The 24,307-nt window shown below is 36.6% G+C and overlaps 1 protein-coding gene across 16 annotated transcripts in view; it reads right to left on the bottom strand.

The window, feature by feature from the left end:
• LOC117435134 (pleckstrin homology domain-containing family A member 7-like) overlaps positions 1-24,307 on the bottom strand; it is a 123,883-nt gene that overhangs the window by 91,518 nt on the left and 8,058 nt on the right. Inside the window, exon 1 of one of the 16 annotated variants that reach the window (XM_059003293.1) lies at positions 10,724-10,935. The exons of the other annotated variants lie outside the window; for them this stretch is intronic. Within the exon in view, the coding sequence (XP_058859276.1) occupies positions 10,724-10,932 (209 nt within the window). The 5' untranslated portion in view covers positions 10,933-10,935. Of the gene's footprint in view, positions 1-10,723; positions 10,936-24,307 lie in introns of those variants that run through there. 16 annotated transcript variants of the gene reach the window in all.

Genomic DNA, 24,307 nt, shown 5'->3' with positions numbered 1-24,307 from the left:
AAGTCATACTGTATCTAATGAATTTGCAATCCTTATGTCAAACAAACTCATCACTGTCAGGATGGTGCTTAAGAAAAATGTGATTATAAACAAGCAAGCTAACTTCAAATGTGTGTTTCTATGATCAAATACAAAGCATCCACCATGCCAAAAAAAAAGTTGGTAAGTTAAGACCACTCGCGTGGTGTGAAAATTGTTAGTATATTGTAACAAATATGAATAAATATAAGTTTAATAAAATGTGAACTTGGTCCGCTAATCAGGTGAAAAAGTTCCCATACTGTAGCCTACATTATACCCTGCTAATGAACATCCAAATAATATTTTACAACTCATACTCATATTAGCAATTCCTCTCACGTCGGCAGTGGCAGACATGGGGATGCTTGCTAATGTATTTAGTAAGCCTTGAGAGAAATCGTAACATATTTATATTCATTTATTGTAACATAGTTGAAATGGCTGGGCTGTGGAACACTGGGCTGCTACTGTGTGCTTTTTATATCAGATAAGTCAAGTTGGTCTGTTGGGAGTTTTCCACTAGAGAAAAAAAAAAAAAGCCTTTTCAGGATGCAATAAAGCATTGGCATTTCTCTCAAACAACATTTTGGGACAGCAAACCCCAATCTGTACACAGACAGTTCAGGCAGTATTCCGACAATGTGATTTGACCGCCACAACTCTGAAATCAACCACAAGAATGACACCTCTGGTTTATGAAAAGGACGTAAAATGGATGTAGAAGTGTGCATTCTCAAACCTACAGTCACATGATCTCCATATATCAGCTGTATTTGGTTAGAGGTAAATGTTCCTGGCACAGTTACATGCAGTGTTTATAGCCTGCAGATATGAAGTCAGTATCTCAAATGTTTTCTGAGAACTTAATGAGGTATTGACATTGTACGTGGAGATTTTCTAAAATTACTGCTACCACAAAATACTGTATAGTAGTTAAGTAACTGGTCAAAGTGAAGGATACAGTTACATTTTTATGTTTTCATAATAATATTTTTTAATATCAGTTAGAAACTGTTGTAAAATAGACACCACTGCAAGCAACGTTTCTATAAAACAAATGAGGGTTCATACCTAAAAACTGTGAAATGCAAAAACAGCAATTGATATACAAAAACAGAATGCACATTGTTGCATTTTTAGTGTTAAAGTACTGTACATTTATAAAGCAAACGACAGTATGTATATATATAGATTTTAAAATAAATGTGCTTTCCGTTTCCTATTAAAATGCAAGACATTTTTTCTAATCTTGCTGTACTTGTAAAACCAAGTCCTTTTCTAAACTTGAATGCCGGAGCACTTCAGCAGTCACCTTCTTGATAAACAAAGTGGCACAGAATCCAGCCGTCCTTCAAATCAGGTCTGGTTAACATCCATTTAAAAATAAAAGGAGTCCTTGGGGGGGATCTCTCTGGCTCTGCCATCTATCTACCTATAGGATGGACTGAAGGTCACTTTAAAAGGACAGTACGGAGAACCGAAATCTAAAGACTGCAGGACCATGCCTTGTGGCGACTTTTAAAAGTATTGCATCATGCTTAAGAGAAAACAGTGGATTAAGAGTTAACGCTGCAGCCGACTGAAGATAGCAATAGCCAAAACATGTGTCTGCTTGACTATTTTACCATAGGATTTTGATTGAGTGTTTTGAACTTATAGATGTAACAATACAATACAATGTATTGGTATTGTGTAGTAATATTGCATTCAAATCACTGCATTTTATTGAAAGGGATTATTTTACACACAAAACTACAGACATTGGTCAGTTGAACTATGTCAGATCTCTGACAATGCGCTGAATCATGTTTGCACAAGATTATTACATTTTAGTTATACTTTTAATCACAATACTAGTGAAAGAATGTTGATGGAAGTTTTACTTATTTTAAATTTGAAGGTCTGGTACAAAGCTTTTTGAATAAAATAATTATAGTCCTCCCCTATTAAATTCACAGTAGGTTATTAATGTGCCAAAGAAGCCATAAACCAACCAAGAGCATGACAAAATATACAGAACATTACAAATAGACAGTATGTTTGAGCAATTTCCATGATTTTACCAAATAAAACAACCTTAAAACTAATCTAAATTAGAATCCCACTAAATTCCTTTTTATAGCTTCTATACAATACTATTACACCATTTACAGAGAATAGCTACAGCAGTTTTTTAATCATCTTAAACTAAAAGCAAAAACAACAGGTACTGGCACAGGTAGTAAGCAGGTATTTTACAAAAAAAATAAAATAAATAAATAACAAAAACTTAAAAGAATCCAGTGGTTTCTTGTTGCAAGTTCATGACTTTTCAATTCACCTCTTACCTGAACCCCAAATCACTGGTCAAGTCATTCAGTAAAATGGCTTCAGGTTTCCTTTGTCCGCTGCACAAACAAAGGTTCCTAGTTCACTAATTCAATATACCCACCAGAAGGGCAACAGCAAGGAAGCTTTTCTTCTGGGATATTCAGTTTTGAATTTACTGTAGCTCCAGACTGTGGGACAGGCTGCACAGTGTTCCATAAGCAAATCTAACCCAGTTCCTCTGAAAACGCTTGGTTAGGCCGCCACAGTATGTTGCTGATGTCGGATGCCAGCAGTATCGCCTTATGTGCCAAAAATATATTTTACACGGACAGTCCTCACTTTCTGCAAAGAACGCAAACAGAAATAGTTTCATTTCAAGTCTTAATCTTCACTGACTCTTATATTGATTGTCCTAATAGTAATAATAAAAAAAAACATGTTTTAATAATAAATAACTTATTTTTATCATTCTGCCCTCACTGCAGTGCAACTCTGGGAATTAGTTTACAAGCACTACTTTTTGTATTTGGAACATGATGAAAGTCTTAAGTCCAAAATGTTTACCAAAGGATCGTCCGCTTATCTTTTTTCCAGCACAAAGCTGCTTGATCATATTACAGTACAGCCCCTGCCATCTTCAGTGATGTCACGTTATATCAGCGTTAGAAGTTGACCTTGCTTTGTGATATCACATGAACTAAAGTTTCACTTTGACAAGACCCTGTTCAAATTAGGACTGAGCCTTCAGAGCTCAGGTCACCAGGACTCCAAGCGCACAGAATATTAAACTAACTTCAATGCATCTTTTCTACAATTTATCCTGATTTGCAAGCAGTATAAGGAGATTTATTCGCTGGACTTTAATGAAATACTCCAGTAGTTCAAATGATATGTTAAGTAATAGGTTGCCAATATTTTACAATTATTTATATGTTTATATCGTTATTTTTTATAAAAATCGGGTCTGCAGATCTTCTTAAATATAGAAAAAAAACAGTTGCATATTCTTTGGCAATCTGAGATACTGAAGATTTACAGAATTCGAAAGAGTCCATCACATTTTAGTAATTTTATCACACTGCAATTTTAGCAGTAATGGATTCTAGAAGGCAAAACCTTTCAGAATGTTCAGAGTAATGCATTGATAGTAAGTAAGATGCTTGTTGGTATGCTAGGTTTGGAAATGTAGTAAACTAAATTTAAAAAAATGTTAACTGGATACATACGTATCTCTAAAATGACAAGCATCAAGTGAGTCAGATGGCAAGGAAAACAGCCTCCATATACCCAGAGATTAGTACAATATGCATTCAACTTTTGCACCACAACAGAACAATTAAATTGAGTGCAAACCCTTCTGCAATGAAGACTTACAAGCTATGGGGCACAGAAACTAGCCAATATGACATAAAATGACAACTTCTGAAATATATTTTCTTTTTATATATTTTAGTATTTCATGTGCTTTGAAGGTAATGGGGCAGACTACTGAAAGACTAAATAGTTTTCATGTGGTAGATTCAACAGCAGTACCTGCTGGCTGAACTACACAATTACAACTCCCTGTGCACTTCCGATTCAGTGACCAGTCCCAACGTCAACAAACTCAGCACACAGACACATACCAACAAGCTCTTGGCAGCAAAGAAAAGCTATTAATTAAGCAAACAAAGAGTGACTTTCCACCAGCGAATGTTATTCAGAACTTTGATGTCGTAATCTAATGTCCGCTACAGCTCTGGAACACAGTTGAACTGAACTCTGATTACTCCAGCCTCAGTGCCTCAAAATAGTGACAGAACTTAAACATGCATTTCTATTGTTGCTAACGCAACAGTACACAGGATGGAACATCAGGTACTCTAGGAGGCTGCACTTAGGAGTGAAGACTTTCTGTAACAAAATAAGGAAACATCATTCTAACAACACGGTACTTGAAAAGCCTTTACTGAAATACCTTTGGTGTTTATTTCTAATTTTATAACTTTAACTGCAATTGTTCTTTTGAAATGTACAATTGGAAATAAGAAATGCCTTGAAAATAGCAAGAAAAACATGTAAAAGGTAGTGCTGACAGTTCGTCAAATATAATTTCATAAGAGTACATTCCAACATGGCCAACATTCTTCAAAAACTGCAAATTATGAGGTGAAACCCTAGTTCTCATCTCTGTTTCCCTAGTCTTTCAAAGCACTGCAGTACTGCAGAGAATGACCACAACTGCAATAGCATGGGTATTTGCCTTTTGAAAACCAGGTTCATTTCCTAATACCATAGCTAGCCAGTGAACCCAGAGCCACACTCTGCATCACCCTGCAAGTGTCACTTATCTGCTGCTGGGCCTTAAATCCATAAATAATTCAAGAAATAAAGACAAAGGGTTATGGAGGCAAGTGGACGACAGTGGGCTATGATATTTTTGATCTGTAAGTCACACTCTCAATTTCAGCCAGGGTCAGAAGTGAACGCAAGTGATTTGGATCTGCAGGGTATTAGAGGCTTGAGCAAAATGCAGTCTCGGTCGAGTTTGCAGTAAACAAGAGTACACAACAACAGACATTGCAGTTTACAGTGCTCTGCCAGGCACTGTGGATAATCAGTGAAATTCAAACAACCTGACATATGTACAGTATTAAAAATGTCTGATGCTTGAACCAAATCGTTTCACCCCAAATTGTTAATCACATTTAAAAAAAAAAAAAAAAAAAAACTAATTATAAACCTAGTTTCAGGTTTATTTGTGGTTTGGTAACTTTGTTGGGTGCACTTTTCCTTTCTGAATATGCCAATGACAATCTGGAGTAAAGACCTTTGAGAATCTCGCCACTTTTGTATTACATTTAGTGTTTTATTTAAAAGCGGGTAAAAATTGATAACCAAAACTTCTAACCCCTTAAGTTATCATATTCTGAAAACTACTGATAGTCTGAAATGCCCATCTTCGAAAAAACAAATTACTGAACAAGGCATGTTTTATTAATAAAAGGATTCAGACATAATTCTGCAATATGTCCAAGTAAAAATGACTTAAACACTTGGTTGTGAATATAAAATTAGGTAAGCGCTAATGAAAGTGGAAATTCTTCATTAAAAAAACATGAACAACCTTCAAAAATATAATTTCTCTCCTTGACATCATACATTTTGTATTACTATAAGAGCTAGTTTTGCTTCAAAACTTAAAAATGACCCATAAAACATGGAGCTCTGTTTCACAATTAAAATATAATTAGGTAACCTTTTTTTTTATTTTCACAGATAACTGTGAATAATGTCATAATGTTAATTATATGTGAATAATGTGATAATGATAATTATATACCAAAACTATAATACGTTTATCAACAGCCCACATTCAAAAGAAAACTTCAGTAACTTATAGTTACAACATATATACAGTATAGCAATCATGTTCAGCGTTGCACTTTGCATATTTATTTTAAACCATATTTTTAGCTTTTCCTCCATCAGTGGAAGAAGCTGGCACTGCCTGGTACAATCCAAAGCTGCAGCTCTGACCTCGGACCTGCTGGACAACATAAAAATAGAGAGTCTTCAACAGGCCGTCCCAGATAGACTTTTAAGGCCCCTAAAATCCCTTCTTTTATGTAACACTTGGGGTTAAAAGTTTTAAGATTCACAATTCAAAACATGACATTTTCCCATCAGAGAGAGCGCCCTGTCAGACCAATGAGAATCACCATAGTAACATTACAATAAACCACTCCAGTTTGAAATCATTCCTCTGGTAAATCCAGAATCCGTGTGTATTGGGCAGTCATCAGTGATTTGCCTGATGCTTTGCACATCACCACATTCGCAGGTTGGTGAGTCACTGAACTTCCATTTCTGGAAGACATACCCACACCTCCCATGCATTGCTGGGACGAGGTTGAGAGAGGTCCACTCTTGTCGGGGCAAGGAGAAACCAGGCTGTTCCTTCATTGGATCTTCGATAAGGTCCTTATTTGGGACAACACTGTTTATCTACATCTCTCGCCATTGGGTGGCAGGGTCCTTTCCAGCCGACAGAAGAGTCGAGGCATGTGTCCAGAATGGCCATCTCGACTTCAGACGGGAGGGTGGTGGGGATTTGATGTCGGTGTGCAAAGGGAGATCTGGAATTCCTACAGGATGCTGCGACTCTTCGGGAGGATAAGATGATCTTGAAAAATCCAGATCTCCCTTTGCACACCAATACCAATATATACCCCCCTTAAAAGAATAATGTACAGTGACAAAGGGTTTGCTTACTAAATATCCTGGTATCCTCCACTCAAGATACGTCCATATTCAAATGATTTTAATGAGAAAGCCATCTCACAGGATCAGTACACTACTGTTAATTCCATGCTGTTCTTTGTGTGTCAGTTCTTATTTGTTAAAACTAGACTTCCATGATAATGCCCATTAACAATAGTTTAACCCTTAACCTGTTTGGCTTTTGAGTTTTTTTATCAAGTTAAAGTGCATTATGTACAGCTTAAATATATATAAATAAATACATAAATAAATGAATAAATAAATAAATAAATAAATACATACATTGAAAAATGACCAGACAGGACAATGCGTCCATCTCTGGGTTTCTGAGTACAGGATGCTACAGTTAAATGGCTAGGGATCCATGAAATGTCATTTAACTCGTTGATATTTGATGACGAGAACATATTTGGCGTAATATGTTTTAGCTAAACAAACGTCGCCATCACAGTCCTCTGCAGCAAAGCTTTCAATGGATTGAAAAGGAACACAAGCTCATCATGAATTTCATTAAAACAATGCATATTTAACTGCTGTATGAATAATCAAATCAACTGATTATGTTATGATCCAAATCTAGTTTTCAACTTTGGTAAACAATTTCATATTGCTGATTTGTTAATTAAAAAAAAAAAAAAGAAAAAAGATGACAATATGGTAACAATTGTACTGAGCTAGATAATGTGCCAATTTAAAACTACTGTACACAGATAGATAAAATAGCAAAAATTAATTAAAAAATGAATCCATGTACATAATGAAATGCAATTACAAAAGCAAAATACACCTACATTTTCTAATTAAGAAAAAAAATTACATTTTCAGTATTGTGTATCTGTAGTTTGTTCATTTCTAAACCAGTTACTGACACATGTATTATTTTTGTTAATAAGAACTGTAATGTTTTTCAGTGGTCAAGATAATGTTCTAAACAAACTAAATACTGTTTTACTGTTTTTCTCTTTCTATGTTCTCCAATGTTAGAGTAGCTTGAAATGTCATGACGGGGTGTTTGCAATAATTTCGAGTGGTTCTAGATTCCGTTGCTCCAGTATGTAACTAGAATGAGAACGTGTGTTCAGTGCCCAGGGTTGTAGATCAAAGCTAGTTAAAGGCAGATTCAGAGAAACATGCTATGAACTCAGAAGCACTCGGAATGACTGCTTTTAGAAGAAGTATTTGTCAAGTTGGTTGTTGGTTCTCTACAGAGCATAATTACTTCACGATCTGGGACATGAGAGACATTTCCAGGCTCCGTCCCCAGAGCAATAGAATAATTGTACCTGCTAGAGATAATGGCACCGCGAGCCAACACTTCTTTTCTGAAACCGGATTTAAAATATTAAAATATTTCTGCAGCTGAAGCCAACCCCATTAATCTTTGTGAAAAATAAAGTAGATTTGTTTTGCCAAGAAGGTCGTATATGATTCAGATTAAACTGGAGAAATACAGAAGCTCTGATAATAATCACGCTACTGTTGTAGAGGGTCAGTTAATTCCTCTTAAAACTACAAGTAACTGAAAAAAGAAAAAACACAACTTAACTTAAACTGAACTTTAACCAAACCTGAATCCAGCATACCATCAAATTTCCAAAGGCCTTCTGTTAATGGGGCATCTTACACTACTAGAGAATGCACCTGGATTGCATCAAACAGATTTTAGTGGTATTCCCCGGCTAACTACAGAAAGGTGGTTATATGCAATAGTGGATGTAGAGTATAGAATGTTCAAATAAAATCCAGCTGTGGCTTATCCCTGCGGGGTGTAGGCTGATCAAATCAACAAGTCAAGTAGATAAACAATTCTGCTGGTGTATACATTATACCATATTATAATCCTGAATCCTAAATATAATTTTAAAACATGCAGATTAATGCAAATCAAGCAGATACTGTTTTGCTTCAAAACGTGTCCTCCGATTTGTCTTACATTACCTATGTGTGTTACAAAACAGCTCTCAAATCCTCATATGGTTTTGAGATTTTTTTGGCTTCATTTGGAATAATCAAAACCTTTCACCTGGCACTTTAAATAACATAAAATCAGTCAAGCAAAGAATGGGATGTATTTCTAAAAAAGAAAAATACTGGCCTTCTTGGAAACTATTTTGCTGCTACTACCACAGTTATAATTTTTAACTGGTGTATCCCTGTTATGTTAATTTAACTATATTGTTATGATAACTTACTTGTCTACTGTACAAACTACTGCAGTTTCCTTTTCAGTACCAATCAACACATTTAATAATATACAAATAGAATAAACATGGATGCATCCGGTCTATGTACAGAAGATGAATCTATTCCATTTGTAATCCTGGTGTTGCTCACATACATCAACAGCTCAAAGAGCTAGACTGAATGCATCACACTTTGATCCACAAACGTGTATCTTAAGACTTCACAAGCATCCCACTGCAGTTAACAAGACTTTTATAAGTTTTAATAAATATGTAATCGAATACAATTGCATTCATTTTCTCTTCTTGCTCCTTTGTTTTATACAGCGTTACATCATTTCTAAAAATCAACAAGCCAAACAATGGATAATCCTAGTAGAACCATCTGTGTCCCTAATATATGCCGGACACCAATGAGCTACTGCAGTTTTTGTGAATGTGTTTGCATTATTAATCTGCTGTATATAACAAACACACAAGGTCAGTAGTTGTGTTGCTGAAGATACAGTATGCCTTTGTATAAAATCAGAATTGGCCTTGAGCAATAAATCCCAGTTTCGCAGAAATAAAAATCACTGCGGGCCAATTTTCACAGTGAAGCAAGGTGAGTGAATTCTTCGGGGGTCTTTTCAATTGCTCTATACAGTGGTTGATCCAAATACCTCTGTTAAATTTTTAATGCAGGGCCTATGCTATATGGTTTTGAAAATCAAATGACTGTATTTCTATTTGTAAAATGATATACAAAAATTGCCAGGCAGGATCCTATTTTAATGATTTAAAAGATGCCGGTATTTAAAGACACCTGTATGTTTAATAACATAAATCCAGTATTATGAACCATCTTAATGTCATATTTAGACTTACACACATTGCTCACTCTGAGTTTTGGCATAGTTATACAGGTTGAAGAGCGATGTAAAGTTGTACATCTTCAGTTATTTTGCAGTACTTGAAATATTCATTTATCTGATGGTGTTTATTCACAACAGTGTGAAGTCAGAATACAACAAACTGGGCTGAAACAATATTGATTCAAATGTAAAGGAACATTTTTTTCCAACCAGATCAGTGATTCTGAACATGCACAGTATCCATTAAAATGTTTTAATGTACCATTTGTTAATAAATAGAAGCTTAATAAAAAAAAAAAGATAAGAATTAAAGGATTAAATAGTCATAACTCCAAGAAAAATCCATCTAAAAAGCACATGTGAAACTGTAATCACTGCAATGGACATATTTTAATTGAGTAACTTTTTTAAAACAAACATGTCATTAACATACATATCCTGTGCCACAACTGCACAAAATCAGAACATTTAGTATCACAGTAGATCACTACCACCTACAGTATTGTACAGTATATCCAAAGAGCTACATGCAAAATAACTGCAACCTATAGACCGCAGACCGGTACCTCCATATTTATCCCAAGACTGATGCTCTCAATAAATGCTAAAGCATGCACTTACCTTATCACAACTGCATAAGTGGTTTGCTCCAAAAAAAAAGGAAAAAAAAAACAAACTACAATACTATTACGCTGTCGTACATATAACTCCTTAATAATAATTTTAAAAACCCCTATAATACGGTATAGCTCTAGTAACAGCTTTATACAATTTATTTTCATGGATAAATCAGGGAATTGTGTTTTTTTTTGCTCTTATGTGCAGTCTTGATATATAAAAACTGGCATTACCTTGTTGCAAGCATAGAACTGGAGCATGATGCAATACATTGTAAGCAGCATAGTCTTGACCTGAACATACTTGAACACAACGTTGAGCACCTTGGCTCCTCGGCTTTACATGATTTACTTAAACAGAATTTAGAACAGAACGATCCCATAAAGCGGTTTACAATATCAAAAGCAAGAACAACGAAGCATAATCGCAGCCCATAAAAGGCTAAAATGTTATTGATTGTTCATAGAGACTTACCTCAACCCCTTTACAGTAGTAGGATCCCTCTTCTTTTTCTCTATTCTAGTTAGCCTCTGTTTGTAATTAGGTTTTGGTCTTCTCAGGCACCTCCAAACAAGGCAGCTCCAACAGGTACCTATTCTATGCCTGCCACAGCGTCTGCTTCGTCTTCCTGAGGTTTTTCTTTTTGGCCGTCTCTCTGAAGACTGTTCCATTCTGTACAGCATACATGATTATGGTCATCTTGGGTGAGAATGCTAATTTATTCACTGAAGACCCTGGGTTAAATATCACAAGTCACACTGTGACTAACGGAATGTCTACAATGTCCCAGTACAAGCCAAACCCACCCACTGTACACGCGTATCAATACTGCCTTTGTGTTTTTTTTTGTTTTGTTTTTTTATTGTATTGTCTTATCTCCCTGTTGGTTTGATTAGAAAATTAAATGTGATGCATCCATCAGGATATAAAAGGATATTAAAAATATAATCATTTACTCATATTGAAGGAAAATAAGAACACCATCTCATTACACCTTTCAAATTTACATTTCAAATTTCCACTAAGGGATTTTATTTTTATGATGAAGATACTGATAACACTCTTTCATCAAAATGTCCTTTATCATTAGGCTACAGTCTACAATTCTTTTAATATAATTTCAAAAGGATCAACATTAAGACAGTAAGAGTTGACTTTATCAGGATCAATAACCTGGCAAAAAAAAAAAAAAAAAAAAAAGGGTCGCCCCCTCCTGGCAGACCTCTGTCATTATTTTGCTCTGTTGACAAACTATGAGGACTTCATGAGCACCAACACCCATCACGAAGAAATCATTTTCATGAAGCTTTGGTAACCAAAGAGAACAAAAGCGCTTGATAGGTTAAGACTTTAAATCATTTCCATGCGTCAGAATTGAAAATGTTTTTTCTTCTTTTTTTCTTGTAGCGTTACAGAGCTTGGAAACTAAAACTGTGAACCCCCTTCAGAGGCCCTTTCCTATTGTTGCTATATTGCAGACAATTTCCTTCCATAGAGGAAATTATTAAGCAGGCATGGCAAAGTAATCTGCTATCAAGATTGGCCAAATGCTTTTTAATTGTCCAGCCTGTAACACACATCTGAATGACGGAGAAGAAACTGCAAACAACTGGCCGATACGTCTTCTACACAGTTTGTGTCATCTTCACAACTTACAGTAACAGCCTGCTAAATGAGCTAAATAAGTTTGCAAAGTAAATGAGTCAAATCACCCATTTCTCCTGCAGAATGAATAAAACCAGTTGATGCACCTGCTGTGCTGGTGGCTCAGTAGAACATGAGCGAAGCCAAAGACTGGTTTAGTGCAAGCCTTCTTAACAGGTCACCTGAAATCCCTTTTTTTCTGCAGGAATTGAGGCGAGTATGGAATGACCTTGAGGGATTAACCCCTTGGTGCCCAAATATTACTTTTTAATTTCATTGCAGGACACCATCATTGGGGTGAACTACTGTATTTAATCATTCCCAGGCCTACTGCGGAGCTGTATTTTTGATTGGTAGGCAAGACCATTTTCATATGTATGGGCCATCAACTGCCTTCAGATTTGATGCTTAAAAATTACTTTCTGGTTGAAAAATCAAAGTGATACTTTACTAAAGGTTTTCTGTAACCTAAAGGATTATTCATTCCCAATGTAATTTGCACGGCACAAAGCGATTGCATGATTAATGCTACTCATTTGAATATGGCAACACTGTGGATTCAAACAACGTATACATGTCTGTTATACAATTTGCCTTTGTGTAAAACTGCAATCATGCAAAGCAATATACAGTATATCTTTATAAAAGCTCTATGAAGGTAAATATTTGTACTCTTTCAATACACATAGAACTGCAACAGTTTAAGTAATGTAGTGCATTTGAGATATGCTTCCAATGAATCTCCATTTTCTAAGGAATATGTTAGATTACAGTACTCAGGGGCAACAAATTGCAATGAATTACTAGTCTTGTTAAAAAAAAAAAGCACACAGATTCAACAATCAGTTAAGGGTTTGATCAAATACATTTAAAAACAGACAGCTTAAATAGGGTCTGGCATTCTCTGATCGAACAAGATCTCAATCACATACAAAAGGTATGAGCACATAGATCTGATCAAGTAAATACTGCCTTCCCAACACCAGCCCCGAGTTTCATCACAAAGCAATCTCCAGCAGGAAAAGCAGATAAATGTGGACAATTTCATTTCAATACTCAGTGCTTACACGGGACTTCTTCAATGTCTGTCAGCTTGTATCAGTTAGGGGTAATAACCATTCCTTAAAAAATATATCTTATCTCCTGCCATTAGCTCAGCAGCAAGTCCTTTATCAGTATACCATTTGGTTTCCAGAATTTACTTCCACTAACTCAAGTGAAGACAAGGCATCTGCCACAACACAATTTAGTTCCTGTTATATATTATTGCTCAAGCTGACCTCTTCAGAGTCCTGGACTTAGGTTGTGATGCTCAGATGGGGTTATAACCTGCTGCAAAGGAAGCTAATTTACAGAGCGATAGCAGGATGAAATAAAGTCTGGAGATCTGTAGCCTATGTATACTGTTATGCCAAGAAGAGGTAAGCAAATATCAGTTGAAAGTTATTGCCTCTTTAAATCACATGTACTGTAGTTACTCAGTTACTTCCTTCTGCCTCCGCTCTGTGGGAATAGTGACAAATGCAAATTCAGTTCCTTAAAATAAGCCCTTGTTTACAAGAACAAAACACACACGGTAGAACCTGTGTAGAACAATCAGGACATAGACAAAGACAATGCACTTGAAAATGGCTGTATTGATAACAATTTAAAATGCTGGGGGTTCAAATTTGGAACAACATATTCCATTACTTAAAATGGGTTTAATAACCACTATTTCAAAAGGACAGTTTGACAAGATGTTGCTACTGTAATCAATAAAGCTAGACGCATTAAAATACAGCATCTTCTGTTGGTTTAATATAAGGTTTTACCAGCACCCGAAAAGCCACAGACATTCACGTCGGAAATAAAGGTTTGCCAAGTCCCAAGGATCTTACTATATGGCACCTGTGTTATGTGGCTTTGTTTTTTTTTTTTTTGTTTTTTTTTAATTCTTAAGAGGAAAAGAATGATTTTGTAAGACACACTCATTGATTTAGCCGCACAAATAAGAATAATCTACTAAAAGTACTATAAAGTTTATAAGAGAGCCCTGATAGCGAACAATGGCTTTCAGAAGGTGAAGGACAGTGGAAGATAGAAATCTGCAAGTTCTGTTCATTCAAACAGGATGAGATACAGGGCCTTGTCAAGTCATGTAAAAACCTGTTCCATTTGCCAAGAAAGTGGTTAAGATGAGACTGCTTGGTCGCAGGGAGACCAAGACAAGTTCAATTTCATACCAAGATTGGCCCCTTATGATTTTCACAACCTGTTCTGCACAATTCATATAATCTCAGTCATTGCATACAGAAAAGATTTGATTCATGACAAACAAATATGCATGTTTTGAACAACTGAAACATGTGTTCAAATCAGACAGGCTTTTATTAGGTTACCTAAAACAAGAAATTAAAAGTGGCTTACTTTTCAGTCCAATGGTTACACCATTTTTGGTTCCTGGGTAGTAAGTGTTATTTCCTAATTGCTTATGCCTCAAAAGTATAGAAAATGGCTATTATTCCCCACAAACTTTGCTTTTGTGACCAGGACAATGATATTTTGAAATTTACCTATTTTCCAGAACATTCCAGATAGATTCAGTGCTGAGTAAACTTGGAGTAACTTCTAGAACTTTCTAGATAATATAAATAGTAGTATAAATACAGGGGCCTTAAGCCCACCAGTTCAGTTTAGTTCCAGCTGCCTAAGTGGATACATATCTGCATTTTTCTGAGATGGCATCAAGGTCATAGGACACTTCAAAATGGTGGCATTCCTGATGGGTCTCCAAGGCGGTTTTACCAAGTTTCCCTGCTATCTTTGCCTTTGGGACATCAGGGACACCAAGGCGCACTCCCACAGGCGGGACTGGCCACAGCGGACCGAGTTCTCTGTGGGGAGGAACAACGTCAAGTGGGAGCCACTGGTGGACCCCCGGAAGGTGCTGATGCCACCACTGCACATCAAATTGGGCCTTATGAAACAATTTATCAGAGCTCTAGATAAGGAGTCGGCAGCCTTAAAGTACCTTCAAGACTTCTTCCCTAAGCTGTCTGAGGCAAAGATCAAAGCCGGTGTCTTCGTCGGACCACAGATAAAGAAGATCCTGGAGTGCAATGAATTCCCCAAGAAGCTCACTAGTAAGGAGAAAGTGGCTTGGAACAGCTTTGTCGCAGTGGTTCGGGGCTTCCTGGGCAATCACAAGGCCGAAAACTATGTGGAGCTGGTTGAGGCTCTGGTGAAGAACTACGGCACAATGGGCTGTAGGATGTCCCTCAAAGTCCATATCCTTGATAAATTCAAGGAGAACATGGGAGCGTACTCGGAGGAGCAAGGCGAGCGCTTCCACCAGGATATACTGGACTTTGAACGCCGCTACCAAGGACAGTATAACGAGAACATGATGGGAGACTACATTTGGGGGCTGATTCGTGAAAGTGATTTACAGTATAATCATAAATCTCGAAAAACTACTCACTTCTAAATCTTTTGTAGTCATTTTTGTATTACTTTAGTATAAATACATGTTAATTTGGATTCATATGATGTTTTTTTCTGACTTTATGTGAACACAAAAGACACAAATTCGCCCGTTTTCTCATTGGAAATAGGTAAATTTCAAAATATCACTGTCCTGGTCACAAAAGCAAAGTTTGTAGGGAATAATAGCCATTTTCTATACTTTTGAGGCATAAGCAATTAGGAAATAACACTTAATACCCAGGAACAAAAATTGTGTTACATAGTGTTATCATTCACTTCTACTATCAATAAGTATTACGTTTTCACAGTGCAGTAATGTCAGACAATAAAAAATGTTGCTAAGCTACGAACAGTAGTCATGATAGACACCAACTGCTTTTCCATGCAGCCTCATATTGATGTTAGGACTGTATCCACCTTGACGATGTTTATGATGTAAATAAACTATGTCAGAAAGCCCAATGCCCTGCAGACATGCATGACTGGCAGTGATTTATGCTTCCATTACGACGATTAAAAGCATGTCATTCAAAATTTACTTTATCTGTTAATCGGCACCGATAAGAATCCGCAACGACAAATACAGCGTATCTGTACGGTACATACTTACAACATTTCAACAGAACCTCACAGCAAAAAGTGAAAATAAAAAACTTGACCAAAGACAGCCTGGCGCCGGTTCCTACTGCACTATAGATAAGACAATTCTCCAGAATATTATTAGTATGAAAATAAATGCATACCACAGTATTCATACATTTCTGAATGTAATTATTTGTTTATTAAAATGTTGCACTGGCCCAACTTCCTAAAATGTATATCCTGCAATGCTTGTTAATACAAAATAATGGTGCAAATTACATTTTGGCAGTAAAGACCTTTAATAATAAACACATTACTTGGTTTTAAAATAAACCACATATTGACGAGGTTCTGTAGAAAGAGCCAGAGCCGATTGTGGCTTCTCGTGTCTGACCGGAAACATACCTGCACATCGTTAACACATGTGGGTCAAGACATGGCCCTGATGCAGGCATAACAAAAACAAACACAAAAAACCACCTTGTTCCTCTCTAACTGCGTATCTAGAAAGTTGAGTTGGTTGTCCCAGAACAGCCAGGAGAAATCCTTGCTTGAGTTACTCCTACAAGTCCTTGACCTTTTTTGCGAGAAGAAAAAACAATACGTCACGTTCATTTTACAGAAACTACAGTAGTAACAAGCAAGTGAGGAGTTTGAAATTATTTAGGTTGTCTACATGTTCTTGAATTTCACTCTTATTTTCTAACGTGGTTCCTGCTGAGAATCATTTTACAGGTTGAATATCCTTTTTCAGCCTCTGTGTCTGCTTCTGAAATGACTACTCAAAGTGTGCTGCTGTTATTTCTGTCCCTTCAGATAGTCTCTACAGAAATGCATGTCTTCTCTATCACCTTCAGTATTTGTAATTTGGGCTTTTATAAAAATGTGTATTGTCTTCAGATTTAAATTACTCAAAATGTCACAAGAAGTGAACCCGAAGCCAGTTCTTGTTTTTTTTCTGGCAAACCGAACAGACAGAAATGCAGATCTGGCTTCTATTGGTACCTGATAAAGCGCCTCACAACAGGTTATTTTCAGCCCTTGTTTGGTGGCAATAAAAGGCACAGTTGGGAGGCACACTTTTAAAAGTCAAGTCACTGACTAGCAATTTAAAAAATCTAAGCTGGTCAGGTCGACGTGCTACAGAAGGAAAATTATGTGACCACAAAGTTCTCCCTCTCTCTCTCCAAATTACCCATGAGCCAGTACAAAAAAAAGACAAAAGTTAAACAGACTGAACGAGCTACTTTTTAAACAGGCAGGTTAGTCATTCTTCTGCCTACATTAGTGGAGATAAAACCACTAAAGAGGTTTTTTGAAGAACTATCAGGAGTTGTGATGTAGGCAAGGGGCAGAGTATTATTAGACACAGGGCAAAATGTTAAGTAATTTCTATTGCAACATGTTTAACTGACTCATCGCCTGCATCATTCAGTCAAGGCAACATTCTTCCCTCTCCGTATACAATGATGGTCAATCTTTTTCCACATTTCCAATTTGTTCTCCAAGCTACTGTACAGAACTGCTTTGAGATTCTTGAACTGTCCAGTTATCCCTCACGACAGCGAACGTTACATTTCCATTTGTTGTACTTTGAATGGCTCAACATATGAAACTGACCTGTGGGTGGACTAAGTCTGCTGGGATAGTCTGGGCAATGCCACTTCTATTTTTATACAGCGAGATTAAAATGTAAACAGAGTGGCAAATGTTAGAGAGGGTGTTCATCCCTCTTTGACTGTTTGTAACAATGAGGTCTACTGTAAATAGCAGGAAAGTAAGCTATTCTTTGGCTGAGAAACAGGAGACTGTAGTAGCTTTAAGAGAGAAGCTGAAAGTTAACATGAGCACAGTAAAGGAAACAAACTTTAAATCACAGTATGGAAATTACTAAAGAGCAAGTTTAAAGAAGAAAACATTCTGTATGTTTTGCACTTAAACAAATCGACGGGACTAAATCTGTGTATTTTTATTTTAAAAACAATTTATAGTGGAGTTCTTCAGTAATCTTTAATTTCATTGGAGCTTCCTCTCCACATTACACTGATGAAGGCGACAGATGAAACCTGTCTCCTTAAAGTATTGCAGTTTTACCTCCTAATAAATGGTTTCCAGCACATTTTACGATAGCTTTCAGTCTAGTGCTTTAATTATAGAACTTAAATATGAATACACAGACAATTTTAGCACTTTGCAGTTGCAGTCTTGGCAGTAATTACCATCTAGTCTAGATTATGCCTTTGGGTCTAAATGCTTAGAGTATAGAAAATCTACTGGTGTGAAAATAATACCAACTTACTCCTTAACAATAGGTTAAGAAAGGATGGGGGTGGCACTGGACAGTACTCAACAATATGACACGACTACTCCATTGTGGACCTGAAGCTAACAGGTGGAAGAGCTCTGGCATCACCGAGAACATTAACAAATTAGGTCCAAAAATGCTGTTCTGTGTTGAATGAAGAGACATTATAGCCACCTGATATTTTAAAATATACAATCTTCATCCCAAGACTAGTGAAGGCCTCAAACTGTAATTTCAATTATAGCAGTGATTTCAACATGAAATAGCTCTTTGTTACAGTTTGTCTGGTAGATATCAGCATTCAGGATAACTAGAATCTACCACAGTACTGAATGAATACATACACAAAACAGAACTTACCCCCCAGGGCTACAGACCAAAGAACATTTTTTGTTGGGATAAATGAAAGTGAATTTGATTATACCAACCAGGGCCTAGTCAACAATCCCGCTATTATGCAGACTGAAACACATTTCCAGCAACCTGCTGTACAAGAAACAATCTGTTGTCACAGTACCGCCACGTGTGGCAAAGCAGGCAAAAATCTAGTGCATATACACTTCTTTTTAATTCCATTCGGATCACTGCAATAACCACAAGATACTGACTAAAATTGTGTGTGCCAGCACAGAAAAATCAAACAAAAACAATGTATAATTTAAGTTTGAAACCAACAACTTCCAGAAAACACAAACAATAAGGGCACAAGGATAGCTCAGTTTCACCTCTGTTCAACACCATGTTGCTGTTTTGTATTTAATGGAGATTTATTATTTCATAGAATGTGTTACAGTACATGAACAGTGAGCAGATTCTCTGAAGCCCTCGGGCAAAGTGCATCTACTGGGAACTCGTCAGCTGTTTTTTTTTTTTTTTATCCCAATATTCAAAACTTACCACATACAGTCATCCAACATTAATATTGCAAGAAACATTACAATTGCTTTGGAATTTGAATTATTTTCTATTTTTTTTTTACTCTGAATATAAGAGCATGGAAAATGTGTTCTAGTAAAAGGCCCTTCATATTTACATCTCTATTCAAGGACATCCTAAAACCTCATGTGGCTTTCAAGCACTTGAAATAGTCAAGGCTGCTGTCAAACAAGGCACTGGTAGCAATTTCTGTATTTTTTTTAAAAACCATTTAACATTTCTCAAGGACCCCTATTATTCCACCGATGCAGTTGAGTGAACTCATTTTCTCTTGTATGTATTGGTAAGTTTTAATATAGGATTACTGATTTTTTTATTTTTATTATTAGTATTATTTTTTATTAGAAAGCTTGTAGGGTGTTATTGTCATTCTTGTGCATTGGTACTACCCATTACAAACAGTACACTATACAGGTAGCTCTATGACAGCATCATGTTGCCAAACCAAAATCTAATTTTATTTCACTTTGCTTGACAATTGTGTTTTGCTGTTGGTAAACTTAGCAAAGCACTGTTTTTGGAAGCCCAGGTAAAAGGACAAAGAGGCAGCAATATGCATGGCTAACACACTCGCAGCATGATATACTATAGTTTAAAAAGTATCTCTCACAATCAATGAAGATTTGTGAATTACAAGTGTATTCACACAGTGCATGTAATTTAATTTAAGGTAGCTGCATTTGTCATTATGCCAGGTCATTTGCACTGGCACAGTACAATGCACAGGTAAAGACAACACTGCTTTTAAAACATTTGTACTAGTGTTGCTCTATGACACTAATATTCCACCAAACTACTATGCACGGTCAGTATCCTAGTAAAGTCCTGGTACTGACCTTGAATAACGAGGTCATTTCATCTTCATGCCAAACTGTCTATTCACATTAAGGTTTACTATCCGAAGAATTGAAACCTACTGCTGTATTTGCAAAAGTAGCTGACCACGTAATGCACTGACCTTCAAAACACAGACAGAGTCTTTGAATCCAAGTCTGAAAGCAAGAGCGGGATTCAAACCAGCTGAGAACACCGACCTGCTACACCAATGTGAAAGTTATTTTAAAGAGTTTGAAGTTTCATTAAATTCACATCATATTATATTATTGTTATTATTCTCTCATTTTCCAATCTACAATAATATATTTCATTCCATGGCATCCACCATTCTGCATGTTTGTCCCAACAGCATATATATCATTACAAGTTCATTTATTATTTAAAATGAATCACACCAGAAAAGTCTAATCGAGATGCCATACCTTAACATTCACGAGAACTTTCTATACAGCAGCAATAGCATATTGTTTATCTGCCATGATCAACCTCTTCAGCAACGTTAGTTTATTATTGAACAGAGAAGATCAGTTCAGAGATTGTAGATCCTACCAGAGTTTTCGTACACTGTGTTGCATGTGCTCCGTGCGCTGCCATTGCTGGTAGCGTCACGTGAGCTGTTCAGTGTGTTGATATGTAAATAAATCCTGTTCGATGTGGGGTGTATCAACATCAACCTCCGTCTCGATCTCCTGCCCGTCACTCAGCAGCGAATGCACACGTATCTTTCTAAACAAGGGGAGCTCCCTAATAAAAGCTGAATATCAAAACAATAATTGTGTGAGTATAGTAATTGTTACAGATGTGTATAATGGCATTTAAAACAGGATTCATTCATCTGACTTTTTACATATCCACCCTGACTCTGGTCCCACCGCAGTCGGATTACTGTATTATATAAAGTGTGTTTAATGCAGACACAAAAAATAGGTGTAATAATGACAAACATACCATTCTTTTTTTATTATTATTTTATTTATGAAGTTAAAGCTTCCTCAAAATAAATAAATAAAATACTTTGAGAGAGAACAGTGGCAACTTGGTTTAAACACTTAAGTACATTAAGCTAACATTTAAACTGAAAAGGGGTTGACAGGACCTATACTAAGATGCGGTACTGTGCAAGTCCTTTCTGGTGTTTTTGCCTTCTCCACACCTCTCTTCCTCATGTTTAATTTCTCTCTCCTCCTGCCTATTTTCACACTCCCTTTCTCTGTAATCTGTCAAAGTAAAGAAAAATAAACAAACACTCAGTGTACCGTCTACTCATAGAAGTACACTTTAACACAGTGTGGTATATTCAACTGATCCACAGCTGCAGATCTAAAACCACCACTGTTTCAATAATTAATAAAATGTACCAAGGTTATGAAAATCAAACATCCAACAATGCATGTTAGCCCCTGGTTATTTCTATTAGGTGGGGAATATAGATCAACTGAATAGACCCCAGTATTTGTAGAGCACTAAGAAAAACTATCTAATTCACCTAGCCAAGGCCTATATAAATGTTACATAAAGAGGATTAAAAAACAAAACTTTTTTTTTTTTTTTTTTTTTTTAACACAAATAAAAGAAGCACTACACCTGAAGGTCCAACTTATGGTTTATGATTAACTTTGAAACTCAAAACCTGTTAATTGTTAACCTGTACTAATGAACCCTGCTACAGCAGAACACTGTAAAAAGATTCAGTCAAAATACAGTACTTCCTCTTGCCCACAGCCCAGGTTACCACACTGAAAGAGACCTACCCGTTGTTATTATAGCACCCAGCCTTGTTTTGAAATGACTGAAATACAGTTTAGTTTTCCTTTAACAAGTGGTGGTTCAAACCCTGACCTGCTCTGTCCTTGGCTCTGCCAGTGTTTATTTCAGTGCTGTGCTGGGCCCACAATCCCTAACTGTTCCGCAAACTGACAAAAGAGACAATGTTCCTCGTCAGAATGCAGGATCAAAACAGGAAGCTCAAACCAGTTTACTGCAACAAATCAGATATTATTTTAGCAGCTCTGACATTTATCCCTTCATGTATCTCTGTGCCTCACTGTTGTGGTTAAGGCCTAAAACGCAACCACCAGCAGGCCGCACAATACCCCCGTTCATGCCGCAGCCTATAAAAGTGTCCGTGGCAACACATTTTTGAAATTATTCTCACTGACCTTTATAACGCACCACTGCCATGCTAAAATCCTCTTCATTCTTTTCAACTGTCACCAGACTGCATAATTGTTCTTGGTGCCATGTACCGTCAGCCTTATAATAAATTAAATTGATGTCCTGCAAAGCGCTAAACTCAAGAACAATTTAATTACTAATTACTCTGTACCACTGAGCTGGTTGCATGCACTCATAACAGTGCCCTGAAGACAACTAATTGAATGAGCCTTTCTTTTCATATTGCTGAAGATCTACGGATTGGGTTCCAAGTTGGAGCACACATGTATAGATCCAGTTACTAGACAAAGTGGATTTATGTGTAGACATGAAACCACAACCTTTTCATTTTAATAGCTGACTTTTTTTTTTTTTTTTTAAAACAAAGCTTCATTTTTTGGCACTTGGCTATTGCATTTTCAACATAACATTTACAATTGTATCCATGTGCTGTAGAAGAACTCCACCAACATAACACTGAAGTTTTGTAAAAATGCTTGATTATCGTTTAAGATTTTTGATTGAGTGTCAATCACTTCTTGTAGTAAAAAAGAAAAAAAAGAACACACAAAACACTTTCCCCCCCAATAACGCTGTGAAACCAAGCAGGCATCTGGGCACCGTGTCAGGTTGAGAACAGCAACAGCTCACATGTCTTGCATCCATAATGTTCAACCTTTAAAAAAAGGAACTGTTCAGTTTCACACGACATTCCTCCATATTTCAGCCTTCTGTGCTTTTAACTGTTTAAATAACCATCACCATTTAAGACCATTAAAAACATACGGTGCAGACTTCTAATCTACACTGCAATGTACATTAGGCAGTATTATGACATTTCTTAGAAAAGAAAGCCAGGGTTTATTTTCTGAGCCAGACTATTCATAAAAGTCCAAAGGCTACATACTTCGAGGCCTCTTTAGTGTAAAACCTCTAAGGACACTTCTTTGAAAATGGCTGCCTGCATGTCACGGGTGATTCGAGATCGGGCAGTAACGTTTTGCTTCGTCTTTTCTCGGCAGTCAGTCATGTTGCTGTTTGTGTACTCGGACAGTCACGTCTTTTGCTTACGATTTTAATACACGCATCACTGTACTGTATGCAGATTAAATTCAAAGGAATAAGGTATTTGCTTCAGTGAGCATTTCCTCAAATCTTAAACACTATCAAACAAACAGACAGGTACAGTAAGAAAGATGAAGAATCACACCAAACCTACATACAGTACTGTAACAATCATAGTGCCCGTTCGCTGATAAATGCAGAATCTCCAGGCTATAAAATAGAAGCAGGTTTAAACAATCGCACAATGCAATTAGGCTTGAACAGAGGTCCACACACACACAAAAACATCTTGAGCTACAAATTCAAGTGAGGAATGTGTTGCCTGCAGCCAGAGATGAATTTGCAATGAAAGATCAATACATTGCGAGGCACCCCACAAGAGCACTGCTGTTCATTCTATGACACCTATCTCACTGCAACATACTGGGTATACTTCGGCCAGCCTTATCAGAAAAAGCACTTTATTTTTAATATGTCAATAAACTTGATCCAAGGTTTGTATTTTGTCAATAAAACTTGCTCCATGGTTTGTTTCAATTACATCTCATAGTGCAACAACGCCTTTATCTTGTCGCAACGCAACTTATGTCAAATCGACATACTTAGTAATTATTTGAGGAATAAACAATTCCAGACTGCTTAACTACCATAAAATGTGTATCTTCACTGAATATTTTTTGCCAATTCATTCGCGTTGTCAACTCATGCTATCAAATCTCAGAAAATCTACTCTATCCCCCTCCCCACCACCACTATAGTTTTTTTTGTTTTTTTTTTAAACATTCCTTTCAGTGTTGCAAACGGGACAACAAAAGATACGTGATCATGTTTCATTCCAGTATTCACCCAGCCGGAATTTAGTCTGCTGTTAATTGCCTGCAGAATGAAAGGGTTTGACGAAGGTAATACTACTGTATGTGAAGTCAATGACTTGCACTTGCTTGTGAATGCAAAGCCTCATGGAGTGACTGTGCACAGGGTTTCAACACAAAGGGGCAAAGATTCAATCACAAAATATACAGCACCCACAATACCTCCCATCAGCTTTAAAACACACTTTCCAGAGG

This window comes from Acipenser ruthenus, chromosome 28 (genome assembly GCF_902713425.1).
Source record: "Acipenser ruthenus chromosome 28, fAciRut3.2 maternal haplotype, whole genome shotgun sequence".
Classification (NCBI taxonomy): Eukaryota; Metazoa; Chordata; class Actinopteri; order Acipenseriformes; family Acipenseridae; genus Acipenser; species Acipenser ruthenus.
This window is presented reverse-complemented; position numbering and strand designations above follow the sequence as displayed.